General features: G+C 42.5%; 1 protein-coding gene across 1 annotated transcript in view; it reads left to right on the forward strand.

Annotated features, from left to right (window-relative positions):
- Positions 1–1,094: 1,094 nt before the first annotated feature.
- The window catches only part of LOC124272069, a 39,314-nt gene continuing 14,453 nt past the window's right edge, over positions 1,095–25,955 (forward strand). Inside the window, exon 1 of the mRNA XM_046707206.1 lies at positions 1,095–1,220. Within this exon, the coding sequence (XP_046563162.1) occupies positions 1,193–1,220 (28 nt within the window). The 5' untranslated portion in view covers positions 1,095–1,192. The remainder of the gene's footprint in view (positions 1,221–25,955) is intronic.

Consider the following 25,955-nt stretch of genomic DNA (forward strand, 5'->3'; position numbering starts at 1 on the left):
GAACCCGGGCACTCTCCTGATCTGCGCCAAGAGATCAGGAGGTACCAAACCAAGGGCACCGAGAACAATGGGGAGCCTGGCGACAGTGTACTTAGGATGCAAGCGAGACATTTCAAAGGCGAGTTCCGCATATTTATCATGCTTTTCCTGAATCTTGCCAATCACATTGGTGTCAAAAGGGACAGAAAATTGTATGATATATAAATTCATTGGCTTATTATTATTATTATTATTATTATGTTTTACAGATTAAAGATTGTATGCAGCAGAGAGGGTTCGGGTGATCCTGGCACAGTCAGGCTGGTAAGGCTCATCATCAGCTCAGGGCCCTTGCCCCCTCTACACGCAGCCCAGACAGCGAATGGGACTTCTCCCAGGAAACGCTGCCTAGTCGAACCCACCAAGAACTTTCCGGAGAATATGAAGGCTCCCCAACACTGCAGCCTTCTGCATTACCCAGAGTGTCAGAAGGGCTGTACTCCCGGTGGAGAACCCGGGCACTCTCCTGATCTGCGCCAAGAGATCAGGAGGTACCAAACCAAGGGCACCGAGAACAATGGGGAGCCTGGCGACAGTGTACTTGGGATGCAAGCGAGACATTTCAAAGGCGAGGTCCGCATATTTATCATGCTTTTCCTGAATTTTGCCAATCACATTGGTGTCAAAAGGGACAGAAAATTCAATGATTATTATTATTATTATTATTATAGGGTATTTATATAGCGCACATATCCAGGCAACTAGTGCATGCTCAAGGCGCTGAATAAACCTGAATAACTTAAGATGTGTGTATGTTCAGACAAGGCGGTAAAACCTGTGCCAGGGAGAATGACTTTATAACTGAAAACCACACGCTTTTTTTCCACTGAGAGACATGTGTTCATTTATGTCTACATATCAGTTGCTAACCGGCTGCTACATGTCGTGACAAAAGACACTATACCGCTTGGTGAAGGTCGTGCCTGTGTACAATGGGCTATGTTTGTCCTACATAGCGGAGCAATCGAGCGTGTCGTGTCGAGAGATGAAACGAAACCAAACCAAGCCATTGCGCAATACTCCCCACAGCAGCTTAGTGACGTATATATCGAGTCTGTTACTGATAATTCATTTGCAATTTTGTTGGAAAGTAACAGTTAGGCAGGTACCTGTTTCTCGAATGCTCAGTCTTAAGGTCTTGTTATGGATGTAAATGATGTCAGAACTGTCCTCTGATCCCTGTGAGTATGTTTGCGTCTTTCAGAATGAAAACCCTGTGGTATAAACTGCGTGTTTTTGTTATAGTTTGAAACCCTGCACATTAAACATTTCACGTGATCACGATCAAGGTAGTGATTGGTTGAATCACGGTAAACACCCACCCAGTGTATTCAGGCTTTCATTACTCATCAGTTCTCTATCACGCGACTCCTTCTACTCGCTAAGTTCAACCTCAGTAAAAGTTTTTTGTCTCAACGACATCATGGACTCCGGGGTTCCCTTCGCTATCTCCTGTGGTCCCTCTTACTCTTGATGATATCATATAATCTAGATCAACCTTCTACTTACAGGTAAGTCACGTTTAATCCACGCATATTTTAGAAAGGAATGATGTGGCACTGAAACACTCGGTGCCCAATATTAGGTTACCAAACAGACAACATTCATACCACCATGTTACTGTGATATACATGCACACGTATGCACATGTATATGTCAGCGCGTCTCTATGCTAAAATAGGCTAATTTCGCTTACTTTATCAACAATCACATTTAAATTACTAGTAAATTACTAGTAAATTATGTAATATCAACAAGTCATTTTACTGAATCTTTAAATCATGATTAATACTTGTGACTACCTTTCCTTTTCAAATGTTCGATAAGTTGAAATGTTTTTCAGTTAAGATATCGGCAAAAAATTTCATCATAATCTTTTAAATAAATATATGATTTAACATACGACTTTACGACTTTAAACATGAGCCACCTAAATACGTTAATGCCAAATGGATGTTTTACCATGAAATATTAATTTTGTGTTTGCTTGCCTAGTTCCACATTTAGGTCAAATTAAACTATCACTTGTGATTATCAACAACGTGAATAGAGCATGAATTATTTATTACATTTTCACGTTTACTAAAGGACACATGATGCTTAAAAGGATTCATGTCAAAATGACTAAAATACCACTATGCCCCCTTACAAGTGAATAAAAAAATATGTTGTAACGAAACGTTAAACAGATAATGTTCTCAAAGTTCAGAAATAAACTGTTATTTAAGAAATACAGTTCGCTCTACCACCATGTATAGTGTAATAAAACACACTTTTGCCCTGAACTATTATAGTTAAAGCACGAGGACGCTTGCCAAGATGCCAAATTTAATACTTTCTAAGGATAATTACGATTAATTTAAGGCAGAAAACAAACGGCGGTGTCGGTGACCTAGATTAAGAATCCTCGCACAGGGCTAACTGGCGCGCTGTTCTATTGATGTGTCTGCCCCCCCTACGTTAAGACGAACGTTACCAGAAAAACAAATGATAAACAGTTTCATGACGGTTTACGTTCGGATTAAATATCTTCTCTAAAGTATTTTAATTACATCTGTGATTAACGTAAACCATGTGAACGTCGCATTTCTACTACCAACGTATGTTTAGATCAGTACATCCAGACGAAGCTGAGTAGTCAAGCGACATTCCACGATTGCATTGTGGGAATGTAAACATTGCGAACGTGACCGTGTCGCTGAAAACTTGCGAGTCGAATTGAGACATTTAAAAAAGTCAGAAAACATAAACGTAATGTTTCCACCAGTGATGTTAGGTGAGTGAAGCAACTGCAAACCAAGAAACGGGATACAACGCAGTAGTTTACTGTAGGAGGCTGTACGAGGCGATGCCAACTGACATGCATCGTGACGTCGCTTACATTGTGACGTAATGTAAAATGGTTCGATTACGAGGGGGCACACTAGAATGGCGCAGTGACGGTGATAACGTCATTCAATTGTTACGTCATCAAAAAACTATACCTTTATTGTCTGATAATGTTGTTTTTTTTCGATTGTTCTAACCGCTAGGCATCTTAGAATTCACTCTGTCATATTTTTTAGCAACTCACTATTCTACTCACATAATTGTTCTTTCCTTCTAACCTTGAAGAGCTGTTGCGCTTCACACGAAAGTGATTCAATGCCCCGCCTCTTCAAAGTGCTGACAAAGTCAAAACAGACTGGATCACCAATCAAGTTGTTTAAGGCTGGCGTAAGCCTTAAGGAAAATGCAAACCCGTCTGTAGCAAAAGCTAGGAACTTACCACATGCGGTGAAAGACGCATTTCTACAAGGAAGTGGGCCGCTTGGTACAGTATGGTATTTTGGAACCAGTTGACAAAAGTGACTGGGGTTCACCACTTGTTGTGGAACCAAAACGCGATAATGCATTTAAGATTTGTGGTGACTACAAGATTCTTGTTAATCCTCAACTTGAAGAAGAGGTATATCCTTTACCAAATATCAGTGATCTGTTAGCTGTTGACAGGTGGCATGGTGTTTACAAAATTGGACCTTTTACATGCTTACCAACAGCTTGAGTTAGACCCTGATGCACAGGTATTCCTTACAATCAATACAGCCCGTGGTTTGTACAAAGTCAAGAGACTGATGTATGGAGTTGTCACTGCACCTGTCATTTTCCAAAAGACCATATTTTACAGGGTATTGAGTTGTGTTATTTGGACGATATCCTGATACGGGTCACTGATGAGGCTGACCATGATCGTATTCTAGATGAAGTCATGACTCGCCTTTAAAGCTATGATTTTTAACTCAAGTGGTCAAAATGTGAGTTCAAAGTGCCTAGTGTTACTTACCTATGATTCAAGGTGGATAAGGATGGCATCTACCCAACTGAAGATAAGGTCTCGGCCATCACGGATGCCCCGCTTCCAAGTAATGTTAACGAACTCAGATCATGGTTAGGTCTAGTTAATTACTATGGTAGTTTCTTGGAAAACGTTTCAACAAAACTGGCACCTCTGTACAAGTTACTGAAGAAGAAAAGCCATGGTTATGGTCGAACATATGTCAGTTCGCATTTAAAGACTGCAAGAAACATCTGATGACTGGCAGATTGTTGCCACGTTATGATCTTCACAACCTGTCTGCTTAGAATGTGATGCTTCACCTTGTGGAGTAGGTGCAATTCTGTCTCATGCAGGATGGAACACATCGTCCGATTGCATTTGCTTCAAAGACATAGGCATTGGCTATAATCTTTGAAATTATGAAGTTCCACAAGTATCTGTTTTGGAGGACTTTTACACTGGTGACTGATCACAAGCCCCTCATTATAGGTCCAAAATCAGGTGTTCCGGCTATGGCAGCTGCAAGAATGCAACGACAGGCCATGTTACTTTCTGCCTATCAGTATACCATTCAGTACAGAAGATCTGAGGAGAATGCCAATGCTGTTGCCTGTCTCGACTGCCCAACCTAGGTGATAAGCAGTCACTGGAAGCAGATATGTATCAGTTCTCAGTGTTTGAGGATTTGCCAGTTACTGCATTAGGTGTAGCAGAAGCTACAAGGAAGGATCCAGTAATGTTAAGAGTTCTGGATTCTGTTTGTTCAGGTTGGCCTCTCACCAATCAGGATGAAGAAATTAAGCCATTCTTTAGTCGAAGAGACGAGCTGACAGTTGAGAGTAGCTGTATTTTGTGGGGAATAGGGTGGTGATTCCGCGTTCACTGTTGTCTGAGTTACATGCTGAACACTTGGGAATGCCACGCACCAAGACTTATGCAAGAGGCCATCTATGGTGGTCTTGTCTAGATTCAGACATTGAAAGACTGGTTGGAAACTGTACTACTTGTCTGAGCCAAAAGAATCAAGCCCCTGTAGCCCCACTGCATCATTGGCGTTGGCCTACTCGAGTGTGGCAAAGGTTATATATAGACTTTGTAGTCGATTCCCACAGTAAATGGATAGAAGTTTGTCACATGGCATCATCAACTACTGCACAGCAAACGTTTGCAGCATATTGGTTCCCAGAGGAAATTGTCTCGGACAACGGCCCGCATTTTATTGTAACTGAGTGTACAGATTTTCTGCATCAGAACGGCGTGAAACATACGAGAGTCCCTGCTTATCACCCAACATCAAATGGTGTGACAGAACGCTCTGTTCAGATTTTGAAGCAGACCTTATCTTCTCAAAACGTTTGTTTAATAAGATAAAGAGGCGTGCTTCGGATCAGTGTAAATATTCTATCAGGGACTTAAAAGTTGTGCAAAATAAGAAAAGGATTAATGTTGTTAACTAGGATCTTCATATACACCATGTACTCTGGACTCTTAATTGTATGCACCATTGCATGCTTTAACTTCTTGTATAGGTGGGAGGAGTGTTATGTCGAAGGAAAATATTAACGCTCAAGGTGGTGAGAGGAACTTTCCCTAAATACACGAGTTATACAAGCGCCATTGACGACGTGAGTCGTGTGTTACATACCGCGAGGTATTTTCTTCAAGTTACTACATAAGCCAATTCACATTTTGACAGAAACATCTCTAACAGTTTGAACAAAACCAAAAGTGTCCAAGATATTTTTGTGGATTAAACTTCTTTTATATTTCCCTCACGACGTTTCGGGTCCATTCCAGGTCCCTTCATCAGGTGAAAAAATATCTTGAATATCTATGTACAAGTTCTAAATGCCACTGAAAGATAAAACCAAAAGTGTTTTTTAAAAATCACAATCTGTGTAAACATTCCATGCACAAGCCATGACGTGACCAGCCGATTGATAGAATTGGGCCTATTCTATCACCGATCAAGGCAAAGTGTGTTGGATTATTGCCAGTTCCGGTATCCTCAACGACCACACTCCATATCTGCCTACACCAGGGACGACATCCAACGGTTGACAGGTGGCCGTATTTGGTCGCCTTTTCCGACCAACAATAGGGAGCTGAGCACTTATTCTTTCTCGGGTGTCCACGAGGGAAAAGCAATTAGCATTATCCAGCACCCACTACGAGGAGGTTCCTCTTCAGGATTACGATGGTTTTCTCGAGGGCATTATGTATCTTTATGTTCAACGTTTAGAGTTTACACTATTATGTATGTAAGTGAATGAGTGAGTGAGTATGGTTTTACGCCGATTTTAGCAATATTCCAGCAATATCAAGCCCCCAAAATGGGCTTCGCACATTGTACCCAAGTGGGAAAATCAAACCCAGGCCTTCAGCGTGACGATCGGCCGCTTTAACCATTAACCTACCCACCACCCCTTATACATCATCAACAAATATCCGAAGAAGAAACATTTAAATACTTATCACAATCAAGGAGTGGTATATGAGTCAAGGCCTTAATATCTAATAGCAGAAATACACGTTTGTGTTTTTGGCAATATGAGGTTAATATTTTGATTTGGACAGAGGTGATAACTGCTTATGGAGTACATGCAGTTTAAATATATGACAAAAGTATGTTGATATTGACACTAGGTCATGTTGCAAATAATATAAAAAATAAATGATAACATGTAAACATTTTTTTCACAAATATTTGCATGTAAAATAATTAACTTATAGATACTAAAATAACAGAGCAGGTCTTATAAAGATTGCACAAACACATCTTCTATAGCAACATGATGTCGTGATTTCCTCCTTTTATTTTCCAACTTTGACCCTCGACGCTTTGGGAGAGGCCATTAGCCGCTGACGTATGCACGCCAACACGCCTAACCTTGTCATTTTTGGTAAAAATGATGCAATTGTATTTACGTTTGCAAGTGGGCAGGAGGCCTAAATGCAATAAACGTCTTCTCCCAATATCATTTTTATGTTTTACATTTTGAAATAGATGAATGCTGCAAAGTGGGTTTGGATGATCCTGGCCCAGTCAGGCTGGTTAAGCTCATCATCAGCTCAGTGTCCTTCCCCCGTTACACACAACCCAGGCAGTGAATGGGCCGTCTCGCACGAAGTACTGCCTCGTCGAACCCAAGAGACATTTCAAGTGGTATTCAGAAGTTGACGTGATGAACAAATGAGATAGTTCAATTGCTATACATCTTGTTTGTTACAATGTATGAGTTTTCGAGATTGAAGACTCCCCAACACTGCAGCCTTCTGTGTCAGCCTTCTGTGTCAGCCTTCTTTTAGGGGCTGTGTTCCTGGTAGCCAACCCGGGTACTCACCAAATGTCAGTCAAGAGACTGAGGTACCATATCTAAGGTATCAAGTTGGTTGACAATTCATAAGCGAGGTTCTCACGTTCGAATAAATATTGACAATTACCTTTGCGTCAAAAGTGACAGAAAAAAGATGATCAAAATCCCACTGGTTTTGTCAAAAAGGATAGGTCAGGATGGTTGGCTTGTGTGCACCTGACGCTACTTATGGGCCAATTTTTAAATTTGATCGTAGGTAATGTGTTAAGAATGGGCTTGAGAACTTCGTAGGGCTACGAACGTTTCGAGAATAGATAGCCAAGTGTTTATAAGTAGTTTATGTCACTGTGTAGATATTGCTATGATATTCTCTGTTCTAAAATGACAACGTAATGAATGTATGTCTTTGAAACGAAACCACTTTGTACTTACAATGTATATTAATGCAGACTTGTTTTCGTCACTATATGGCTGGAATAATGCCGATGTGACGTAAAGCCCAACTCAACTCAACTCAACTTTTACAGGCATGTACACCGTGCATTTTTGGGACGATGAAGACATTTGTTCAAGTCAAAAAGTAAATTTTTTTCTTCTTCTTCTAAGTATACAAGAACCAGTTCCGGTTGCACGACCGCCAAATATGACTTTACTAGACCGCACCAAGTGTACGTTGTTTGTCACAACGCGAAGTGAATCCTATTTGCTCAAAGGCAAAATTCGAAGCTGAATGAGGGTTAAGCTAAGGTCACTTGCAAGGATAGGAGCAGAACATTACACGAAGTGCTATCCGAGGCACCCCTCCTTAAATTCTTCTTTTGAGAGGAGGGTCTCAAGTTACTGGATAGACATGAGTGCGAGCCGAAAATCCGCCTTTGTCCTTTGACAACTGATATGGCGTGAAATCACACAGTTCATGACGCTCAGGTGTTGAGAAGTCTAGGCCTGCCTCGTTGTGAACAATGACACTTATGGCAACTGAGTTAAAGTTTTACGTCGCATCAGCATTATGTGCACTACAATAGGACTGGTCAGGGGGTTGAACAATAGCCCTTGACCAGCGGAACACCGGGCAAATTACATTTTGGCCATGAATTCCCAAAGTCCCATCGTGATGATTCGGCCCCAAATGACGATTTGGGAAGCAAATGAAGATGACAAAACACTGACCAGATGCAAGGGGTAACAAGGCAAAGGACCAGCAATGACCAACCCCGCAGTGTGCAGCAATAGGCCTGAAGTTTAGGTTATATTAGACCTGAGCCAGAGCTAAGGGACGTTCTGGCCTACACTTAGAAGTGCAGACTGAATTCAACAGTTGTGGACTCGGACGGACTTGTGTTGCTCATGCGAAGACATCCATTAGAGAAACCATCTGTTCTTCCTTAAGTGCAATACTGGTTCAATTGTATATCATCAGCAGCTAAAACTGCATTTGATCTAGCTACAATACGCAATCTGTTAAATATGTGAAGAATCATATTTCGTTTCATCCCCACTAGTTTCCGAAAATATTATTTTTGTTAGTGGTATGCTTGTCAGTTAAGGGAGCAGAGATATCTCGCTTAGTAACCTTTGGTATAAATCACAACCACAGCGCTGTGTTCCAACACGGGAAATAAAAGTCGAAACTCACACAAACTCAAACTTGTACATAACTTGTATAAAAGAAGAACTGAAGAACGCAAGCACCGGAATTAAGTCTTTTTGTTCTCTCGCGAACACAATCTAAAGAAAAATATACGAGGATGCCGCCGCAATTATTACAAGATCAAGTCTGCACGCTTTAAGTACAAAGTTCAAATGAGCTTTGTGTTACGGAAAATCCCTGACGTGTGTGCACTCTCATGTGACATACATGGTGGGTGGTAGCAGTAGGAAAAGGTGTCTCCAAGCGGTGTGAAGGTAAGACTGCCTTAACTGTCTATACATATTTATTACTCGCAGGTTGGTTTCACTAAAGACTGCTTAAAGAAAGTTAAAGAATAGTTGTCTGAGTTTTATTCAACCAAACAGTTGAGATGAGGTCCAGAAAAATTGGAGCAACAGCTTTACAAGATGGTGCGCATAAAGCTTCACTTGTCACACGGTGTCAGTTTCAGAGGCAATTTGATATCCCACCAAGGTGTATCCATTACTGGTTTGTTTGTAGTGGCTTAAGGAGACATTGTGACTTATAGTGCTGCATGCAGATCATAAGTGAGATTTCTGGCAGACGGAAAATCTAATACAGAGGCAAAAGTTATTGTTACACGGATGTTTTTCGTTGTCTCATTGGTAATCCTGTAAATGATTTGATGTACTCATTTAGAGAAAGGGTAGGTTGAAATGGTCAACGAGTATGTGTGTGTGTGTGTGTATGTGTGTGTGTGCGCGTGTGTGAGTGTAAATGCGTGTGTAAGTATCTGTGTGTGTTAATGTGTGTATAATATATGTGCGTATGTATGTGTCAGTTTGTAAGTGTACACATTTCGAGTACATGTTTAGTGGGTCTATGTGTATGTAAGTGTATATGTGTGTGTCTGTTTGTCTACTCCAAATGCCATGGAATATGGAGAATGTGGGCGCTACCCTTCATACGTGATTACTAACGTAAAATGGATTCGATTCTGGATTAGAATTTTAAGAATGCCAGCACATCGCCTTCCCAAACTTGCTTACAACATGCTATTGCACAATGATAATCTCGGTAAATTCACATGGGCTTCTCACATCCGTATGTTACTTTTCTCTCTTCGTTTTGGATATATTTGGCTCTCACAATATGTGGAAAATGTAAATATGTTAACACTGATTCTCGACAACGTTTGATTGATAACAGTTACTTTCGGCAAGACTGGATGTCTACTTTAAGTGACAGTTCATGATTTAGAGAAGTCTTTTCGATTATGACCTTTGTGTAGTTCTGGAATTGAAGATGAATTCTATTCTATATACTATTAAAAAAACGCATAGGCATTTTGTATTTTCAACAATCTATTAATTACCTCTTGTGTTCAAACAATCGTCAACATGTGTAACAAAACTGTTGATAACATTAACCCAGTTGCACAAGTAAAAATGGACACTACCTGAAAATGTTTGGGTTCTTTTAATCAGATTTCTTATAAGGGTTGAGTTGAGTTGAGCTTTACGTCACGTCGGCATTTTTCCAGCCATATAGTGACGAGAACAAGTTTGCATTAGTAAATATTGTAAGTACATACTCGGAATGAGTTTTATTTCAAAGACATTTATTTATTGCATTGTCATTCGAAAGCAGAAAAAATCATAGCATCAAATTTAAAGGCAGGCGGTTTGTTTCATTTCATAGTTACAATTTATGGTTGTTACATTTCACAGTTACAGTTTATGATACAGATTAACTTCCCTCAGGTAGTTCAGTATCAGATGGGCGCTCACGCGTGAGAACAGATCTTTTAGGTTTGTTGCATCATAATGTGAGTCCCTTGCAGGCGATAAGTCCACGCATTCAAGCAGAATATGCTTGACGGTGAACACCTCATCGCAAGAGACACACATGGGGGGTCCATCCCCATCCGTTTTCAGCAGATAGTCATGTGTAAATCGACTGTGGCCAATACGACATCGTCGTAAAATTTTCTTATAAGGATTAAAAAGACCACCACAACGAAACAGAAATAACCTTGCAGTTGAAATTGTGCATCAAAGAGTATGCGCTATCTGGCTATAAAAATCCAGATTACTTTCGGAAATCGGTATTCGTTTTGAAGGAGTTTCAAGGTCAAATCACTAAGCCACGTCTTGACGCTGCGACACCGAACATCGTCGAACACGCTGGAGATTTCCAATCTTCTGTTGCCAGGCCTCTGAATGTTAGTCGGAGCACGATATCACGGCATGCAGGTCGTTACAACCAAACATTTATAACACATGACCGATCCCATACAGGAAGATCTCCAGTCACCACCGTAAGCCCAGGATCGGTACATCCGGGTACTACGTTTGCGTGATCGTACTGCCACAGGTGAGAGCATAGCAGCCAGGACCTGTACGGAACAGGTTGAAAGAGACTGAGAGCCAGAAGATCTTGTTTGTGTGCTTGTATGTGCCTTTTTTTTGTTTGTGTGTGTCTTTGTGTGCTTGTATGTACCTATCCGTGTCTTTGTGTGCTTGTATGTGCCTTTCCGTGTCTTTGTGTGCTTGTATGTACCTTTCCGTGTCTTTGTGTGCTTGTATGTACCTTTCCGTGTCTTCGTGTGCTTGTTTGTACCTTTCCGTGTCTTTGTGTGCTTGTATGTACCTTTCCGTTTCTTTGTCTCTAGATGTGTTTGTGTGCTTGTGTTTGTGTGCTTCTCTATATATATACATCTATGGTCGTTTCTAGTTTCTATGTATATGTTTGTTTGGCTGTGCTTTGTGTGTGTGACTGACATGTACCTTATGTGCCTGTGTGCATATCTGTATGTATAATGTATGTGCGTGTGAATGTGTGTAAATGTGTAACCGTGCGCATATGTGGGTGAATATATGTTTGTATTTATTGTTGTGTCTATGTCTATGTGTGTGCGTGTGAATGTGTGCTCATTTTTGTTTGTTTTTCTGTGTGTGTGAATGTGTGCGTGCGCGTATTTATGCCTTTATGTATGTACGTACTTCGTGTTAGTAATTCTTTTTCTCGAATAATTGAGTCATATATCATGCACGGAAATTACCGATATTTTGCGAATGCATGTCGATGTAAGGGAGATAACTCTAAATTTGTTTTTCTTGTCTCTCATTCTCGGTATTGGCTAATTGCCTAACTCTGGTACTCCTTATTATGATCTGATACCCGTGCTTCAAACAGTTCAAAATTAACTTTGAGGTGTTCGGCGAGATAAATGGATCCCTCGGGGGCAGTGAGTTGCTGTACCCACCTTGTATGTGTGTGTGTGACTGACAGTACCTTGTGTTTCTGTAATTGTATGTAACTGTGTGTATATGTTTGTGTGTGATGTGTGTCTGTGTGTGTGCGTGTGTTTATGTGTGTATATGTATGTGTGTCTGCGTGCATATAGCTTCGTTTTTCTGCGTGTGTGTGTGTGTGTTTGTATGTGTATGCATATATGTGTGCGTGACTATATATTACAACTACAACCAGCCAGATACCAAAGATGGCATACCCTCCAATAATGTCACATCTTCATGACTGCAATAAACAATAAACAACAGAGTGTAACGATCTACCATCATCCCTGAGAAACTCAACGTCTTATTACATATTTAAGAAGGGAGTAAAACCCATCTCATTAAATCAGCCTACACTGTTTTACAACTCTTTCTGTGAAGCAATAGAGGTACGCAGACGTATCTTAGAAACTTCAAACTAATGTCATTGGGACAGCATCACCAGCTTCTGTCAATATTAGGAGTAGCCTCCCCTTACACGGATCACATTAGCAAGTCGCTTCCATAACATCTTTTCCCCTTAACCGAAAGGGGTTGTGCAGTAGCCCAGTGGTTAAAGCATTCTCTCACCACGCTGAAGATCCGGGTTCAATGGATACAATGTGTGAAACCAATTTCTGGTACCCCCTGCCTAGATATTGCTGGAATATTGCCATATTTCACACAACAATTGTCTAAAAATATTTTGTGATTGATACTAGTTCGGCAAACACCGACAACACCGCATGCGACAGTTTTCGGTGTACGTAGCAATCGTTTACATCCCATGTATGGCACGTGGTATCTGCTTGGAAGTTTGGAAGTTTCAATTATCGATGTCAGGCAAGTCGTAAGGGATCATAAGTCTTTTGTTGCATCGATAGGACGCTTTAGCTATATGCCTTAATATATATACTATAGACCAAAATATTGTTGATACTATGTGACATTGTGCCCTTTTCTCCCTAAACAGAAGAATCTGTTGCCATTCTTCATGCTGTGTCTTGAGGATGTTGTATCTGTGACATTGTCCCGGAGATCTGCACCCCGAACCGACCCAGGCAATGTTGTCTGTCTTGCATTGTCCCGGAGATCTGCACCACGAACAGACTCAGGCAATGTTGTCTCTGTGGCATTGTCCCGGAGATCTGCACCACGAACAGACTCAGGCAATGTTGTCTCTCTTGTAGTCGAAACTATGTGACATTGTGCCCTTTTCTCCCTTAACAGAAGAATCTGTTGCCATTCTTCATGCTGTGTCTTGAGGATGTTGTATCTGTGGCATTGTCCCGGAGATCTGCACCACGAACAGACTCAGGCAATGTTGTCTCTGTGGCATTGTCCCGGAGATCTGCACCCCGAACAGACCCAGGCAATGTTGTCTCTGTGGCATTGTCCCGGAGATCTGCACCACAAACAGACCCAGGCAATGTTGTCTCTGTGGTATTGTCCCGGAGATCTGCACCCCGATCAGACCCTGGGGCCTGACCACTTCTGATGATGCAACCATGTCCGTGGAGAATGTCCCATCGCCATGTCTTCCTTGGAGAATGACATCCACATCATTGTCACTACCAGGTTGTGCTACTTCTGATGATGCCAGGTTGTCCAATGGGAGAGTTTCATCACCATCTGTCTCACTTTCCCTGTCAGGATATTCAAATCCTGTCTCCCTCTTATTCCCCGACATGTCTGAAAATCAATGTTAGAAACATTAACCTAATCATTTAGTAAAAACTAAAATTGATAAACCAACTTTCATAAAGTTATGACGGACACCGTTTTGGCTGGAAGTTTGATCATAACTTGATTTGGTATCTTAGTCACAGACACAGAGACAGACAGACAGACAGACATATATATGACAGGTGCATACAAACACATTTATACACACGCACACAACCACACATACAATCACGCACGCACATACACACACACACACACATATGCATAGACGCACACATACAAACACGCACACATGCATACATACATGCATGCACGCACGCAAGCATGCACGCGCATGCATACATACATAGACGCACAGACACACAAGGGTGCACGCATATGCACATGCATGTGCACTCAAAGAAACACAGACACACGTGCGCACATTCACATGCACATACACTTATCCTCACACAAATAAGCACACCCACACCCTTACACTCATAAAAATACGCAAAACATACACAAATACATTATACTCGGATAAATATGCATATACAGAGATAGACACGAGCACGCGAGACAAATATCCCCATATACAATATATATTACGTATGCTTCAGACAGTCCATGTTACAAGACGGATGTTTGACTGAACAATTTAGTCAGCCATCAGTTACCTCCCATTGATAGCTCGCTTCCCAGCTACTTCTACACGAGACGGCTTTTTGCAGTTTCCATGAAAATGAATATGTTTTAATGAATGGGAGTAGGGAAGAGGGGAATACGGAAAAGGTGAGTAAGGGCGATGGAAGCAAGGACTGGGAAAGAATAGGGGGGCAAAATAAGTAAGCATAAGTGGAGTCAGGACGAGTTTAGTAAGAGCGAAAGGAGTAAAGATACAGTTAGTAAGAGCGATGTAAGTAGGGGGAGTAGGAAGGAGGAGAATAGGTGAGGTGAGGTCAAATTCGGTTTAACGTCGTGCTTGAGAATATTTCGCTCATATGACGACGTGCATGCGTGTGTTGTTTATGTGCGGCTGCTGGTACTAGCCCAGACTTAAGCTGGTTGAATAGTGCTAGCCCACTGAGATACCATGCTGCAGTGAAGCATGAATACCCCACTCAGACACATTATACTGACTCCGAGCCGACCAGTCCTTGTTGTACCTATACACCACGGAGAAGGTCTTGAGGAGAATAGGGAAAAGTAAAGGAGTAAGGACAAGGAGAGTGAGGACAAAGGATGTAAGCACGAGGGATTAAGGACGGTTGGAGTAAGACGTGTGGAATATGGATGAAGGGAGTAAGGATGGGGAGAAGGATCAGGAGCAAAACTAGTAAGGACGAGGAAACGAGGAAATGTAGAGGAGTAAGGACGTGGAAATAAAGGACTGAGGTCGAGGAATAAAGGAGGAGGGCGTAAAGACTTGGGGTATGAGCAAATGGGTAAGGACAAAGGAGTAAGGACGAGAGAAATGAGGACGTGTGGAGCAGGGAACAAAGTAGGGCGAGTTGAGTAAGCAGAATATGGATTTGACAAAGGGTATGGATGAGAGGTGTAAGGACGAATGAATAGGGACTAGGGTAGTAGGGAGGAAGGCGGTAAGGATAAGGACAGTAAGTACAAGAGGAGTAATGACGAGGGAAATGAGGACGGATGGAGTAAGGACGAGGGGATTAAGGATGAAGGAAGTATGGAAGCGAGGAGTGAGGACAAATTTAGTAGGGGCCGGGGGAGTAAGAACGAGGGAAGTAAGGAGGATGTCAGAAAAGACAAGAGAAGTAAGCACTGGAGGAGTACGGACGAGAGAAGTGATGACGTGGCGAGTACGGGCAAAGGAAGTAAGTGCAAGGGGAGTATGCATGATGGGATTTAGAACTAAGGGAGCATGGACAAAAGGAGTAAGGACAAATCCAGTAGCGCCAAAGGCATTAAGGACGAACCAGCAGGGCCTAGGGGAGTGGGGAAGAAGGCAGTAAGGATAAGGACGGCAAGGAAGAGGGGCGTATGGACGAGGGAAGCAAGGGCGGAGAGAGGCAGTAAGGATGATGGGAGAAAATACGACGGGAGTAAGGACGAGGGGATTAAGGACGGTTGGAGTAAGGATGTGTTTAATAAGGACGAAGAGAGTAAGTACGAAGGGAGTAAGGACTATGGGAGCAAGGACGAGGTGAGTAGGGACAAGGGGAATAAGGACAATTAATATCAGGACGGGGGAGTAGGGAAGAGTGGAGTAGAGACAAGGGAGATAAGGATGAAGGGAGTAAGCACGACTGTGGTAAGGATAAAGAGAGTAAGGGCGTGGGAGTACGGACGAGAGGAGTTAGACGGAGAAAACTAATTACTATGGGAGTAAGGCTGATGTAAATGAGAGCGGGGTTGAAAGGATGAAGGGAGTAAGGTCGAGAGGAGTAAACACGAACGGAGAAGGTACGAGGGGGGTTAAGAAAAGGGAGAAGGGACGATGGGATTCGGGGACGAGGGAAAAGAAGATGAAGGAGAAGAGATGAGGGAAGTAATGGAGGAGAGGAGTAAAGACGATGGGATGAGGAGAGGAGAGGAACAAAGGGAAGTGAAGGGAGGAGAAAATATGAAGGAGAGAAGGGACGAAGAAGTATGCAACGAAGATAGAAAAGACAATGGTATTAGGGACGAGGGAGTTAAAACAAATGGAGAAGGACAGTGGAGGGGAGGAAGGAGAAGGGACAAGGAGGAAGAGGAAGGGAGAAGGAAAGTAAAGAACGGAGGGGAGGACGAGGGGAGAAGGACGAGGAAGTAAGAAGTGGATGAGGAGTAAGGAAGGGAGAAGGGACGAGGGAGTAAAGACGAAGGAGAAGGGACGAGGGGAGTAAAGAGGAAAGGGACGAGGGGTAAAGATGAGGGAGTAGAAGGGAAGGAGAAGTATGGACGAAGGGGAGAGGGACGAGGAGGGGGGAGGAAAAAGAGAAGGGACGAAGGGAGAGGGAAAAGGAGAAGGGATGAAGGGAGAAGGGAGAAGGGGAAGGGACGAGGAGTAAAGATGATGATGAGGGAGAAGGAGAAAGACGAAAGGTGAAGGACAAGAGTAAAGATGAGGAGAAGGGGAAAGGACGAAGGAGAAGGAGGGAGTAAAGACGGAGAAGGGACGAGGGGAGTAAAGACAAAGGAGAAGGGACAGAGGGGAGTAAAGACAAACGAGGAGAAGGGACGAGGGGAGAATAAAGACGAAGCAGAAGGGAGGAGGGGAGTAAAGAAGAAGGGAGCGAGGACGAAGAAGCAAGGAGGAAGGGACGAGGGAGTAAAGACGATGGGAGAAGGGACGATGGAAAGGAAAGGATGAGGGACGAGGAGAGTAAAGACGATGGGATGAAGGGACGAGGGGAGACTAAAAGAAGAAAAGGAGAAGAGACGAAGTGGAGTAAAGACGAAGGGAGAAGGACGAGGGGAGTAAGGACGAAAGGAGAAGGCAAAATGATAGGAATTAAGGACGAGGGGAGGAAGACGATGGAATGAAGAAGGAGGAGAGTAAAAGATGAAGGAGAAGGACCAGGGAAGAAGGAAGAAGGACAAAGGAGCAAAAGGATGGGAGAGGGACGAGGAGAGTTGGGAAGGAGAAGGAGGATGGACAAGAAGGGAGAAGGGACGAAGGGAGTAAGGCCGAGGTAAAGACAATGGAACGAAGAGACGACCGTCGGAGAAAGAAGGAGAAGGCGAGGGAAAGTAAAGCAAAGGGACGAGGAAGGAAAGGGAAAGGGACGATCAAAATAAGGACGAGGGGAGAAAAGATGACGGAATGAGGAGACAACCGGAGTAAAGATGGGGGAGAGAAGGAAGAAGGGATGAGGAGGACGACATGGACGAGGGAGCAAGGACGAAGGACGAGGGAGTAAGGAGAAGAGTAGGGACAAGGAGAAGGGAAGGAATGGATGGTACAAAACAAAAGGAAGGACAAGAAAGATGCTTGGCTAAACAGACGAGGACAAATGGTAAAGACGAGGCGGAAACGAGGACGACCGGAGTAAAGACGAAAGGGGAGAAGGAAAGGATGCAAAAGGGAATGAGGACGAGGGGGAGAAGGAAGAAGGGATGATTGGAACTGGGACAAGGGAAAGTAAAGATGAAGGGAGAAGGAAGACGAGGAAGAATAAAGAAGAAGGGACGAGGGGACCACGAAGGGAATAAAGAAGGATGAAGGGATGAGGGGAGTAAAGACGAAGGGGAGAAGTGGGACGAGGTCAGTAAAGAAAAAGGGAGAAGGGACGCTGGGAGTAAAGACGAAGGATGAAGGGACGAGTGGAGTAATGACTAGGGGAATAAAGATGATGTGGTGAGAGGACGAGGGGAGTAAAGGCGAAGTGAGAAGTGACAAGTGGAGTAAAGATGAAGGGAGAAGGGATGAGGGGAGTAAACACGAAAGCGGATGGCACGAGTGGGGAGAAGGGACGAGTTGAGTAAGGACGAAGGAAGAAGGGACGATGTGATGTGGGGACGAGTGAAGTGAAGACGAAGGGAGAAGGGACGATGTGAGTAAGGACGGGGGGAGTAAAGACGATGGGGTGAGGAGGCGACATGGAGAAAGATTAGAAGGGACTGATGGAAACAGGGGACGAAGGGAGAAGGCTGCGATGGATGTGGGGACGAGGGAAGCAAGACGAGCGGAGTAAAGATGATGGGATGAGGGGTCAAGGGAAGTTAAGACGAAGGGAGAAGGGACGAGGGGAGTAACGACAAGGGGGACAAAGACGATGGGATGAGGAGACGACCTGAGTAAACATGAAGGAGAAGTGATGAGGGGAGTAGAGACAAAGGGAGATGGGACGAGGGGAGTAAGGAGGAGGGGAATAAAGATGATGTGATGAGGGGACGAGGGGAGTAAAGACGAAGGGAGAAGTGACAAGTGAAGTAAAGATGAAGGGAGAAGGGACAAGGGGAGTAAGGACAAAGGGAGAAGGGACGATGGGATGAGGGGACAAGGAAAATTAAGGCGAAGGGAGAAGGGACGAGGGTAGTAACGACGAGAGGAGTAAAGACGATGGGATGAGGAGGCGACCGGAGTAAAGATGAAGAAGGGACAAGGGAAGAAGGGACGAGGGAGTAAGGACGAATGGAGAAGGGATGACTGGAGTAAAGTACAGGAGGAGTAAAGACAAAGGGAGAAGGGACGAGGGGTGTAAAGACGAAGGGAGAAGGACGAGGTAGTAAAGACGAACCAACGAAGGGAGTAAAGATGAATGGAGAAGGGACGAGGGGAGTAAAGACAAGGGAGAGTGAGTGAGTGAGTGAGTTAAGATATAAAGTCACATCGGCAATATTTCAGCCATATCGTGACTAAAACTAGTTCTAAATTCATAATACATACATATAATATATAAAACCCTGTCAGCAAAGGACAGTAAAACCACTAGATTATCACAGATTGAGTTAAAACTAGCTAGCACATATCTTTAAAGGTACAGTGAGTGAGTGAGTTATTATTAAACGTCACACCGGCAATATTTCAGCCATATCGTGACGAGAACATTTGACATTGAAATAGAATATATATAGATATGATACAAACCTACCGACGGAGGACAGTGAAAAACCTAGAATATCATAATTTGAATTAAAACTAGCTTAGAAAGTTAAAACTAATACCACTATTTGGACAATACAATATTAAAAAATGCCTAGAGATCGCCAACAACTGAAGGTAGATCACCATACTAGACGCCATGGGGACTTACATTACTTTTGCTACCTGCATGTATCCTACCTGGATTTACACCATCCCTTCAGCCGCTGGCGATTGTGGGAAATTTTAGCCAACAGTTAAAATAACAAAAAAATACGTTTGAAATGTGATAATTCATATTTTACTTTGAAAGTTTTGGGGCTTACGTACCCTCTCAGGAGGACAATACTTTTACACTACTTCTACCCCCTTTGAGGGTACAGCCACTAACAATCTCAGTTTCTAATCTAAACTGCCAATAATAAAATATTTAGCTATTTACAGATCAGTCAACAAATCTAATTCTTTTAAAAATTCAACTATTAAATGATAACAAACATTATAAAAAAGATCCTTCGATGTTTTGACATTGAAATACTTATCCCTTGTGATGGAATATTCAACACAGTCAAGCAGGACAAGCTTGACCGTGATTCTTTCACAAGGGATACAAAACGGAGGATCCTCACCTTTTAATAGGTACTCATGAGAATACCGTGTGTGACCAATACGACATCGTCGTTAATACGACCTTGACTGACAACTTGAGTGCTGCCTTGGCAGCAAAATCGGCAATTGTATTCCCAGAAAAGCCAACATGTCTGGGTAACAAACAGAAGACGATGTCGTATTGGCCAGTTGCAAGATCATTATATAATTCTATAATTTCTATTAAAAGTGGATGTTTACATAATATATTTTTAATCGCCTGAAGGCAAGAAAGAGAGTCTGAAAATATCATATATTGTTTATATTTAGGGTGTCTATTTACATATTTAAGAGCTGTTAGTATTGCGTTTGCTTCTGCTGTGAAAATGGAACTGTCATTGGGTAATCTGGAAGATATTGTTTTGGACCCAATTACAGTGGCACAAGCAACCGTGCCACCATCCTTGGACCCATCTGTAAATAAGGATGTATATGTATTATATTTACTTTTTAATTGATTATATTCTTGTTTATATAGTAAGTCATTAGTTTCTGATTTTTTAAATTTAGTGAGTGTTAGGTTGACTTGGGGTCTAACCAACTACCAAGGAGGAGAAGAAAGAAGACCGAAAGGAGATATATTTTCAAGCTCAATGCCGGCAGCAGTAATGAATGGCTTAATCCTGAGCGCAAGAGGCGGAACAAGAGAAGATTTCTTGTTGTACAAATCCTCATAAAGAGGATTAAAGATGCAGTGAAATGCAGGATTAGACTCGTTAGAATATTCTTTGTTAATATATTGTAATGATAGTTTTATACAGCGTTGGGTAAGAGATGGTTCATCTGCCTCGACGTAGAGACTATCAACAGGAGATGTTCTGTATGACCAAAGACAAAGTCTCAGACCTTGGTGGTGGACAGAATTTAAGAGTTTTAGGTTTGACTGGCTCCACCATATACGATGGAGCCATAATCAAGCTTCGAGCGGACCAGTGATCTCTATAAGTGTAGGAGGGTAGTTTGGTCCCCTCCCCACTTTGAATTAGAAACGACTTCAAGCATTTAGTCTTTAGGGATTTAATATGTGGACGAAAGGTCAAATGGGAGTCGAAAATCAGACCTAAGAACTTGGCCTCTTTTACAACCTTGATGGGAGTGCCATTTAAAAACAGTTCTGGGTCTTGATGTGGTTCATATTTACTGCAGAAATGTATGCAATTAGTTTTTGATTTAGAAAATTTAAAGCCGTTTTCAAAACACCATTTATGTATTTTGTTTAAACATAACTGTAGTTGCCGTTCCATAGTATGCATATTTTTACCGCGACAAGAACTGTTAAAATCATCCACACAAAGTGATCCAGCAATTGAATCATTTAGAACCTTGGATAAACAGTTGATCTTAATACTAAACAATGTTACAGACAATATACTGCCTTGTGGGACACCCTGATCCTGATTATAATGATTAGACAGGGTTGAACCCACTCGGACTTGAAATTGCCGGTCTGTTAAAAACTGTGATGCGAAAAGAGGTAAACGACCCCTTAAACCAAAATCATGTAAATCCTTTAAAATGCCATGTTTCCAGGTGGTATCGTACGCTTTCTCGAGATCAAAGAATATCATATCGATACAGCATGTTGTTTCTTTATTATAGTATTTTTAACAAAGGATTCTAAACGTACCAAATGATCAATGGTACCACGATCTTTCCTGAAACAACATTGAATATTTGTTATGAGATTATTGGTTTCAAGACGCAACTGGTTAAAGAGATTGGTCTGTAATTAGACGGATCAGTTTGATCCCGGCCAGGCTTTGGTATAGGGACTATTATGGCTTTACGCCACGAAGTTGGAAAATTCACTGAAGTCCATATTGTATCAAATATATTTAGAAGTGTTTCTAAACATGATTCCGGTAAATGTTTCAAGAGCTGATAGTGTATATTATCAGCCCCTGTTGCTGTATCATGAGCTTGCTCAAGGGCAGTACGTAAATCATACATTGAAAATAATTCATTATAGTCTTCTCCATTGTCTGAGGTAAAATTTATTCTTTTCTTCTCCTATTGTTTCAGATGTTTCTGAAACTCAGGGACATAATTGGATGATGACGAATGTTTGGCGAGAGTTTCACCAAGCTTACTGGCAATGTCAGCCTTATCAGTTAACAAATTATCACCATCCTTTAAATGGTGAAAGGTAGATTTGGAACCTTTACTCTTTATTCTTTGTATCATGTTCCACACCTTTGAAAGTGGTCTGCTCGAATTTATTTTGGAAACATAGTTTCGCAAAGACTGACGCTTATTCTGTTTAAAAGTGCGTCGCGCATTGTCATTTAACATTTGAACTTTATCTAAATTATGGACAGTAGGATGTCGGCGAAAATATTTTTCTGCTTTCTTCCTACACTTTCTGACCGGCTTACATTCGTTATTGAACCATGGTTTACGAATATGTGGAACTGCAGAGGACTGAGGAATTGTTCTGTCAGCAATGTCATTAGGGATATCAGAAAACGACTGAATAGGATCTTCACTGTTCGTAAAACGGTCATAAGTTCAGTGTTCAGCACACAGAGTCTCATATAATGACCAGTCAGCCCTGGCAAAGTTCCTTCTCGATGAAGGTGGATCATCACCAGTGTTGATTGTTTTGAAAATGGTGGGGAAGTGATCGTTCCCACATAGGTCAGCATGGACCACCCATTCAAATTCATTATACAAGCTGGAGTCGGCAATTGACAGATCCAGAGAAGAATATGCACGGACACAGCAACCCCGATATTGGCAAAAATCTTGACTGACAACAAATTGAGAGATTGCTGTCTCCGTGCGCACTCCACAAGAAGCGATCCACTACGGAGACGGGTAACATTTTGCACCTCTCCACAAAGTCCGGAAATAGCATTGGAAATGGCAAACGGGTTTAATTTGATCGGCAGAAAGTCTGTAACTTCAATCACAAGAAATGGAGGCCATGAATCAACGTTTGAAGGATTTGTTTCATTTGAACGACCTAGTTCGTCTAGTCGTCTTTTTTTTCATTGCCATTTGAACCAGTCTGTTTGGTTGACATAATGAAAGGAAAAAGATTTAGCACCCCTGTTCCCCACCCACCATGGAGTGTCAACAAGGACGATGTCAAATAGCACCGGATCTCCAAGATGCCGACACCAGGGATACAGGGATGTTATACTCCAGCGAGTATGACACAAATATCAATATTTGTATACCAATTAAATATCAGGTTGGTTCTTGCACATGACAAGAAATTGGACACATACTGAATTTGGAGGTCAACATCACCAGATTTGCCCATGAGCCACCGCCTTTTGGCACAGGGCTCTCGGCATTGTAATATACATGTATTGATAATTTGTAAATTGGAAAGTGAAAAAGCCAACACCCAAATATGACTAAAATGTGCAAAAAATGTTCACCATGCACAGGGCTTGGCGTGACCAGCCTATTTGTAGAACCGGGCCAGTTCTACCACCCATCTAGGTGAAGTAAGGGCCAAAGTGGTGTGTTGAGCAAAAGGAACACGGTTCCAGGATCCTATTGCCCTCAACCACCAGTATCCCGTTCTCCATCGACACAGGGGCGCAACCCACAGCAAACGGGTTGGTGGACCAAATATACCCACAACGGAGGGTTGAAGAGCGCTTAGCGTTACCCAGCACCCACCACGAGGAGGTGGCTCTTCACGGGTGCCAAAGACAAGGGAGAAGGGGCGAGGGGAGTAAAGGCGAATGGATGAGGGGAGTAAAGATGAAGGAAGTAGGGATGAGGGGAATAAAGACAAGGAGAGAAGGCATTGGGGGAGTAAAGACGAACGGAAGAGGGGAGTAAAGATGAAGGGAGAGTTGAGTTGAGTTGAGTTGGGCTTTACGTCACATCGGCATTATTCCAGCCATATAGTGACGAGAACAAGTCTGCATTAATATACATTGTAAGTACAAAGTGGTTTCGTTTCAAAGACATACATTCATTACGTTGTCATTTTAGAACAGAGAATGTCATAGCACTAGATTGAAAAGCAGGTACATTCGTTATTGACATTACACAGTTACATTTTATGATATAGATCGACTTCCCTCAGGTAGTTTAGTATCAGATGAGCGCTCACGCTGGAGAACAGATCTTTCAGATTGGTTGCGTGATAATGCGAGTCCCTTGCAGATGTAAAATCCACACAGACAAGCAGAATATGCTTGACGGTGAGAGCCTCATCGCAGGAGAGACATATGGGGGGTCCATCCCCATCTGTTTTTAGCAGATAGTCATGTGTGAACCGACTGTGGCCAATACGACATCGTCGTAAAATTACTTCATCACGTCTTGACTGGCAACCCAAGTAGGTATAACCGATTGTTGGCTTCAATTCATGGAGTTTGTTTCTTCCTACTTGAGTGTCCCACCTTTTTTGCATCAAGTCCCGAGTATAGCTTTTGATAGTGGGTTTGAAATCACTGTACGGGATTAGCAGTGGAGATAGGGGCTTTTCAAGAGCTGCTTTGCTGCAGCATCGGCCTTAGTGTTACCTGCTATGCCGACGTGACCGGCAACCAGCAAAAGGATGATGTCATATTGGCTAGTAGAAAGGTCGTTGTACAGTTCTAATATGTCCAGGATGATTGGGTGACTTGAAGTCACGTTTAGAAGTGCTTGAAGGCAGGATAATGAATCTGTAAATACGATGAAGTTTTTGGACTGATTTTGCTGTTGAATGTAGGTCAGAGCTGAGAAGATAGCTTTGGCTTCAGCGGTGAAAATGGAACTGTTGTCGGGGATCCTAGAGGAGACAGTCTTGGCTCCAATGACTGTAGTGCTGGCAACTTGGCCATCGTCCTTGGATCCGTCTGTGAAGATGGATCTGTGAGTGTTATACTTCGAACGTAACTGGTTGTATTCCTGTTGGAACACCAAGGGATTTGTTTCAGACTTTTTGAGTTTGGTGAGGGTAAGATCGACTTGTGGTTTCACCATTTGCCATGGTGGTGAGGACAGAAGTCGGTAAGGCGCAATGATGTTGAGATCAATTTTAGCTGCAGATATGTGTGGTTTGATCCTGATTCCAAGTGGTGGAACCAGGCTTGGCAGTTTAGGAAATAAGTTTTCGTAGAGCGGGTTGAAAACACAATTGTATGCTGGATTGGACTCATTTGAACGTAATTTAGTGATATACTGCAGTGAGAGTTTAATGCGGCGTTGTTCAAGGGAAGGCTCATTGGCCTCCGCATATAGAGTGTCTACGGGAGAGGTCCTAAAAGCTCCCAGGCAGAGCTTTAGTCCTTGGTGGTGGATGGAGTCTAGTTTTTCTAAATTGCTTTTGCAGGCTCCACCGTAGACAATGGAGCCATAATCTAGTTTACAGCGGACTAATGATCTGTACAGGTGAAGGAGGGTGGTCTGATCCCCTCCCCACTCTGTATTTGAAACTACTTTTAGCAAGTCTAAAGCCTTCAGGCACTTTGTTTTCAAATATTTTATGTGTGGTAAGAATGTCAGGTGGCGGTCGAATATGAGTCCAAGGAATTTGGCATCTTCTACTACCTTGATGGGAGTACCATCTAAAGTTAGGTCTGGATCATTGTGTGGTTTGTATTTACAACAAAAGTGAATACAATATGTTTTGGATTTTGAAAACTTAAAACCATTTTCATTGGCCCATTTTTGGATTTTGTTAAGGCAGAGTTGTAGCTGCCTTTCTATTGCGTGCATGTTCTTACCACGACATGAAATATTGAAGTCATCGACGACAAGGGACCCATCAACGCAACTGTTCAGAACGTTAGTGAGGCTGTTAATTTTGATGCTAAAAAGTGTGACAGACAGGATGCTGCCTTGGGGGACGCCCTGATCTTGATGGAAGAAGTCAGACAGTGTGGAACCCACCCGAACTTGGAATTGTCTGTTATTTAGAAACCGAGATATGAATTGAGGTAGTCTACCCCTCAATCCAAACTCGTGTAAATCTTTTAGGATACCATGTTTCCATGTTGTATCATATGCTTTTTCTAAGTCGAAAAAGATAGATACTGCATGTTGTTTGTTGACAATGGAGTTTTTGATGAATGCTTCCAGACGCACC

This window comes from Haliotis rubra, unplaced genomic scaffold (assembly GCF_003918875.1).
Source record: "Haliotis rubra isolate DU_JTF1 unplaced genomic scaffold, ASM391887v1 Scf1658, whole genome shotgun sequence".
In the NCBI taxonomy this organism is placed as follows: Eukaryota; Metazoa; Mollusca; class Gastropoda; order Lepetellida; family Haliotidae; genus Haliotis; species Haliotis rubra.